The following is a 6,938-nucleotide window of genomic DNA, read 5'->3' on the forward strand; positions in this document are numbered from 1 at the left end:
AGTGTGACAGGGGGTGGTGCCCCAACCCCCCAATTGGCCCTACCCTGAGCGTGATTGAGGGTGGCATTGCAACCTCCCAAATCTGCCCTGCTCTGTGCATGACATGGGCGCCGCCCCAACTCCCCAATCGGCCCTGCTCTGAGCCCGACTAGGGGCTGCACCTAGGGATTGGGCCTGCCCTCTGCCACCTGGGAGCAGGCCTAAGCCAGCAGGGCATTATCTCCCGAGGGGTCCCAGACTGCGAGAGGGCACAGGCCGGGCTGAGGGACCCCCCTTCCCCCACTGAGTGCACAAATTTTTGTGCACCGGGCCTCTAGTATATATATAAAAGGCTAGGTTGACTTGTGCATGCATGATAAATATAAAGCTCTCAGCTCTCGCTGGTGCCAATAGCACGCACGTGTTTCGATCTGTCATTGTTGATCGTGAATTTGGTTGACACTTCTATTATAGAGAAAGGACGAATAGTGATATAAAATATTTCTTCTAATTAATTTCCTTTCAATGTGCACAAATCCGTGCACCAGGCCACTAGTTTTGACATAAATTTGCAGCATTCCCTGTCTTGCTTTGACAATCCAAGGTTGCTACAGATATACATGTATGCTATTTCCTAGTTGTAGAGCGTTTTCAGGGGCTCTGCTCTCAACTCTTATCTAGGCATATTATACATATATATTTATCCTACTAGTGCCAAGATTAGTAAATTAAAATGCTGTCATTGATTTACTAACTTAGATGCCTGGTGTTGTTTTTTTTTTAAAGTGCCAGACGTGCTATATACATTCTAAGAAATTTGCAAAAACTATTAGTGCTTTTTACGTGACAAAAATCCAAAAAAGAATTACTCTTTTGAATGGGTGGATTCCTTGTCATGTCTTATTCTTAACTAGAGGCCCGGTGCACACATTTCGGGGAGGGTCCTTCAGCCTGGCCTTCACCCTCTCCAATCCAGGAATCCCCCTCGCAATCCGGGACTGCTGACTCCTAACCACTTGCCTGCCTACCTGCCTATCTGATCACCCCTAACCGCCTCTGCCTGCTGGCCTGATCGCCCCCTTAACTGCTTCCCTGCTGCTTGATCGCCCCGTAACTGCTCCGCTACCGGCCTGATCACCCCCTAGCTACTCCCTTGCTGGCCTGATCTCCCCTAACTGCACCCCCCTGCTGGCCTGATTGCCTCCTACTTGCTCCCCCTGCCTTCCTGATCGCCCCTAACTGCCTCTGCCTCGGCCTCTGTCACCGTGGCTTTGTCCGGAAGATGTCTGGTCTAATTAGCATATTACACTTTTATTAGTATAGATGCAAGGCAGCAGTTTATAGAATTGCATTGTAGTCTGGAAAAAAATTAAAAAGAAAACAAAAAAACATAATCTCCGGAAAGTTCCACATCTTATGGTATAAGAGACAGGAAAAGAGCTGTCTTTAAAGATTCAACTTGTTTCTCTCAAATAGATGTTTCTCTCTGTCTGTCTCTCTCCCTTGTACTCTCTCTAAAAAAATTAATGGAAAAATATCCTTGGGTGAGGATTAACAAAACCAGTCAACCCACCAACAAACAAAAAGGCTATGATTTTACAGGACTTCCAATTTACAATTAAGAGATTGTTTTTAATGCTTTTCACCTGAGACTGAAAAACAAGAATACTGAAGTCTTTTTATTTATGTTCCTTAGTGAATTCTTTTATGTGACCTTGAAAACCAATTGATCCTTCCCAAATCCCCAGTCTTCCTTTAGAAAGGCAAGAGGGATTTTTGATTGAAGTAAAACCTGTCTCTTAAGTCTATAGAACACTTAGGTTTATTAATGAATGTGTTTCAGGTGTTTTCACCAAACTGTTTGAAACCATACCTGTTTTCAAGGGACTGGAGGGGAGATAGCCCTTTGCCAATTCTGGTGGAAAGCCAGGCAGTCCAGTCTGGAAGACAAGAATCTCTCCACTCTGTGGGAGTCAAGAGACAGATGAAACCCCTTGAATGGGTTACTTGAAAAAGCCTTCCATTCTATTTGTAAAACTACAATTTCAAAGATTAGTATATTGAGAAAAGAATGGTTCTAGAAGGTCTTGGGACTCAGGTGTTAGTTACTACGACTAGGAGGACATGTACAACTGGACAGTCTTCTTCAGATCATTGGGAAAGGAGATTTTCTGAAAGCAGAGTTTCAAAGACAAAAACATCCTATCTAATAAAGAGGGAATATGCTAATTGACCCTCATGCTATTGCAAAGATGGCGGCGCCCACAACCAATAAGGAGGGAATATGCTAGTTGACTGCCCTGCTCTCAAAGATGGCGGTGCCCACAGCCACAAGATGGTGGGGCCCAGTCCCCTCAGCCCCACTGGGGCGGCAGACGTGTGGCAAGGCTGCCCAGCCTCTCAGGGCCAGCCTGAGGCACAGGCAAGCCTCGGATGGTGACTGCCCAGTCTCCCAGGGCTGGCCCAAGGCACAGGCAAGCCTTGGATGTTGGCTGCCCAGCCACCCAGGGATCCCCAAGGCTCAGGTAACCAGGGCCAGCCAAGGCTTGCGCTGCCAGCACTGGCAGCAGCAGAGGAGTGATGGGGGCATTGCCTTCACCTGATTGCTGGGTTGCTTCCCGACCTTGAGGCTCCTGGACTATGAGGCGGGGTAGGTTGGGCTGAGAGACCCCCCCCCCCTCCAGGGCATGAATTTTCATGCACAGGGCTCTAGTCTATAATAATAAAAGTGTAATATGCTAATTAGACCGGATGTTCTTCCAGATGAAGCCGGGGCTGCGAGGGAAGCGTGGGTCCTGGGTGCCAGAGGGAAGCTGGTGCTGGCAGCTGGGGAAAAGGAAGGCTTATTCTTGCACGAATTTCATGCATTGAAATTTGGCCTCTAGTAGATTTTGGCCTCTAGTAGTTTTATAAAGAGTAAAATTTTAATGTGAATCTAGTATTAAATTAGTGTCTGAAGTTAGAAGGTTACTATATGATACGTTTGGGTTAGTGGTATCTGCAGGCCCTGAAACATGATTTTCGTGGCCTAAACTAGTGGCCGTCAAAACTAGTTTTATAATAATACTTCATTATTTGCTCTTTTCACTGTGTTGCTATTTTTACTAATAGCTGTAAAGTGGTGGTGGTTGAAATTGTTTGTTGCCTCAGCACAAATCAAGGCAGTTGTGTCAAACTGGCCTAGAAGTCTTATTCTTCACTGCCACGTACTTGCAATAAAAAAAAAATGGCAATTTCAACTAAGAATATCCTTGAAATGAATATTATAATGATGACCTTTGTTCAATAAGAAACTGATTATGTGAAGTCTCTTCTGCTTAATAAGGCATTTAAAAAAAATCAAGTGTAGCCCTAGCCGGTTTGGCTCAGCATCGGCCTGCTGTAAAAAAATGGGAGTCCTGGCCAGGTGGCTCAGTTTGTTGGAGCATGGTCCCAAACACCAAAAGGGTGAGGATTCAATTCCCAGTTAGGGCACATACCTAGGTTTTGGATTTGACCCCCAGTCAGGGTGCATTCAGGAGGCAATCAATCAATGTTTCTCTCACATCGATATTTTTCTCTGTCTTGCCCTCTCTTTTCCACTCTTTCTAGAGATCAATGGAAAAATATCCTCGGGTGAGGATTAAAAAAAAAAATCCAGTGGAGCGTGGCAGGTGTGGATTGACCCATGAACTAGGAGGTCACAGTTTGATTTCCGGTCAGGCTCATGCCCGGTTTGTGGGTTCGATCCCCAGTATAGGGCGTGCAGGAGGCAGCCAGTAGATGGTTCTCATCATTAATGATTCTAGCTCTCGCTCTCTCTCCCTTCCTCTCTGAAATCAATAAAAATATACTAAAAAAAAAATAAAATAAAATGTAAATAATCTATCTTATTTAGAAAATGTGAAATATTCATCCCTCTCCCCCCAAAAAGAATGTCCTTGAAGAAGCAACAAAATTATTAATTTTATTAAATCTTGACCTTTGAATACACAGGTAAAAAAATATTCTTCATGAAGGAATGGAAAGCATGCACAAAGCACCTCTGCTGCTTACCGAAGTGCAAAGGGGTCTTTTGTGGAAGCACTTATGTGATTGCTTTGAGCTGCGAGCCAAGCTGTTTTTTCATGAAATGTTGTTTTTACCTGAAGGAATACCTGACAGTCTAGGATTATTCCCGCTTGAGTATTTGGTGGATATTTTTTCTAAAATAGACAAAGAAAACAATTTTTGTCACTAATACAGAGCATTCAAACAAAATTTAGAATTAAAATTTGAGAGACTTGTATCTGTCTTGTATGTGTCACCTTGAACTTTACAGGTTCCAAAAGCTTAGACTTTTTTGATAAAATTGGAGATATTAAGGAATGTGACTAGTGAAATGTGTCAACATTTGAAGATTCACATAACACAGTGAATCAGTGTTTTCCAGTTGGCCAGTAAATGATATTAGGAAATCACACATGGATAAAGATCCATTCAAAGTGTAAGACAGACTATTGGAATTTAGTGTAACAGAGTATGAAGCATTCACTGGTAAGGTTTCACATTCTGCATTGCACATCATCTTTAAGAAACGACTGTTTGTCTAGTTGTAGTGTGGTTTCAAAGAAAAATATCCCAATTATATGAAAAGACTGAAAATATGATATGGGCTAGATCTGTGTGAAGCTTGATTTTCTTTATCTACTTAAATCCAAACAGATTGAATACTGAAGCAGATAAGACAACTATAGTTGTCTTTTAACATGCCTCTAAAGAGATTTGCAAAAGTAAAAAGCAGTACCTCTCTTCTCAATGATATTTTGGAAAATAAAGTTATTATAACAAAATATATGATTTATGTTAACACGTAATATGTTTTATTTGTTTTAAAATGAAATAAATACATATTTAAAATGTTTTTGTTTTTATTTCTAATTATACTATAATATAAATATTCTATATTACATATAAACAAAAGCTTTTTGGGGTCTTTCATCATTTTTAACTGTAAAGTGAGACTAAAAAGTTTGAAAGTGTTGTTTTAGGCAACGGTGACAGTGGTGATTTAAGTTAGTTCCTGTGTAGAGAAATGAACTTGCCCAGGGCTACACAGTTAGTAAGGAACAGAGCTGGGCTTACACCCCAATGTCTGTCTGTCTCTTAAAAGTTTTTGTTTTAATATACTACTGTGTACTATACTAGGACCTTGTGTATACTTCAGCATAAACAATGATCTCCTATTGTTTATCAGAACAGTTATTAAGGTTGACTCTTCAGATGAGAATGTTCTTACTCTTTGCAGATGAGAATATTCTGCCATTCTGTGTTGCTTAGAGGAGTGTAAATTGCCACAAAGTTTCTGAAAGGAAATATTTCAGTGACTATTAAAAATTCTGGAATGTTTTATATTTCCTAATTTTTAACTTAAAAAGTTAAAAAACATAACAGATCTGTGAGCCACAATGAACGGTTAGCTAGCATAAATAGTCCATTTATATTAAAACCCAATTTTCTAAGCCCAGTCATGTTTTCTTTTACAGATTTTTAAAAAAGTTAAAGTATAGCTGATGTATAATGTTATATTAGCTTCAGATGTATATCATAGCGAATCAACATTTAAGACCTGTCAGTTTTAGTGTTGCAGGCTTTACATGGTTTTTGATACTATTCTCAGTGTATTATAATTTGAATTTGTGTTGTTGCAGCTTGTATATGAATTTTTCATACGATTTTTGGAAAGCCAAGAATTCCAACCCAGCATTGCCAAAAAATACATAGATCAGAAATTTGTATTACAGGTAAGCAAATTCTTGTGGTTGTATATATTTGTTATTCATTTGATAATATTTTACCTCATTTCTCTTAATGTTTTCAACATCTAGCAATGGCAGTTATATCACCTTGTAAACAAATGTATAAACAGGGTGAGGCAAAAGTAGATCAGTTGTTTATGTGGAAAATAATTAATAAATAATCATACAAGAATACATAATAATACAAGAATAAACTTTTGCGTACTCAACTGTAAACCTGCTTTTGCCCTACCCTGTCTACATAAGTTAGTTTCCATTAATACCCATTGAAAGATGGATAATAACTATCTCTTCAGTTTATTGTGCTGGAAATTAATTACATTTTAATAGAAAGGAATGCTAATGCCTAAATCCTTTCAGTTTTCTTTCCTAAAATTTAGTTATAAAGGAATTTTATTTTTGTAACCCTAGTTTGCTTGAAAACTATAAGAAGTCTTAAGGAACTACTGCACAGATCTGATAAAACTGAGTAGGCATGGTTCGTAACCTTTAATAAACAATCAAAGAGTATTGGTGAATTTTCACAGCTAGGAAATGGCACAGCTCAACACTTTAAAATTTCCCTGAAGGCATTAACTCCCATCTATCTGTTTGGAACTTAGCAGAATATGTATTTTTCCTGATTTGTCATTTTATATTTTATATCATAGATAACATCTTCCTTTTTACCTGGGACTTGGGTACTTTTGTGGCACTGAGTGTTTAGTCAACAGCTCCTTTTTCTTGTTGACATTCATCTATAAAAGTGGGTAATTTAGCCAGCTGGTGTATGGTTCCTTTCCAAGTGATACATGGACGCCTCATGTAGAAAAGAACAAATATCTATTTCCAAGGGAGCCAAGTGTCTCAGTGAGAACTTCAAGTTTAAACCACTAATTTGGCAGGAAATTGACCTTCTCTATGTCTTACCTGGAAAAAGTTTGGTAATCTTCATGATAACCTCATTCTCTCCCCCTAATTAAATGAATACATTTAGAATTCTGGATTTATTAGGTTGAGTCATAGCTGATATTTTGACTGTTTTTGACATTCAAAACACAGCGGTTTTTTGTGGTTCAGTCTAGTAGAATGCCAGAAGCAGGCTAGTCCCAAGGAGCAGAGGGTCATGGAACTTCCTGTACATCCTCAGTAATGTGGCTGAATGGAATTAAACCCGAATTTAACTGTCAGCTAAGAGATGGA

General features: G+C 39.6%; 1 protein-coding gene across 3 annotated transcripts in view; it reads left to right on the forward strand.

Annotated features, from left to right (window-relative positions):
* PPP2R5E (protein phosphatase 2 regulatory subunit B', epsilon) overlaps window positions 1-6,938 on the forward strand; it is a 204,149-nt gene that overhangs the window by 139,174 nt on the left and 58,037 nt on the right. For all 3 annotated transcript variants that reach the window (XM_006767634.2, XM_006767635.2, XM_015566466.1), the window contains one exon: window positions 5,649-5,741. In XM_006767634.2, coding sequence (XP_006767697.1) covers window positions 5,649-5,741 — 93 coding nt within the window. The remainder of the gene's footprint in view (window positions 1-5,648; window positions 5,742-6,938) is intronic.

This window comes from Myotis davidii, unplaced genomic scaffold, assembly GCF_000327345.1.
Source record: "Myotis davidii unplaced genomic scaffold, ASM32734v1 scaffold281, whole genome shotgun sequence".
In the NCBI taxonomy this organism is placed as follows: Eukaryota; Metazoa; Chordata; class Mammalia; order Chiroptera; family Vespertilionidae; genus Myotis; species Myotis davidii.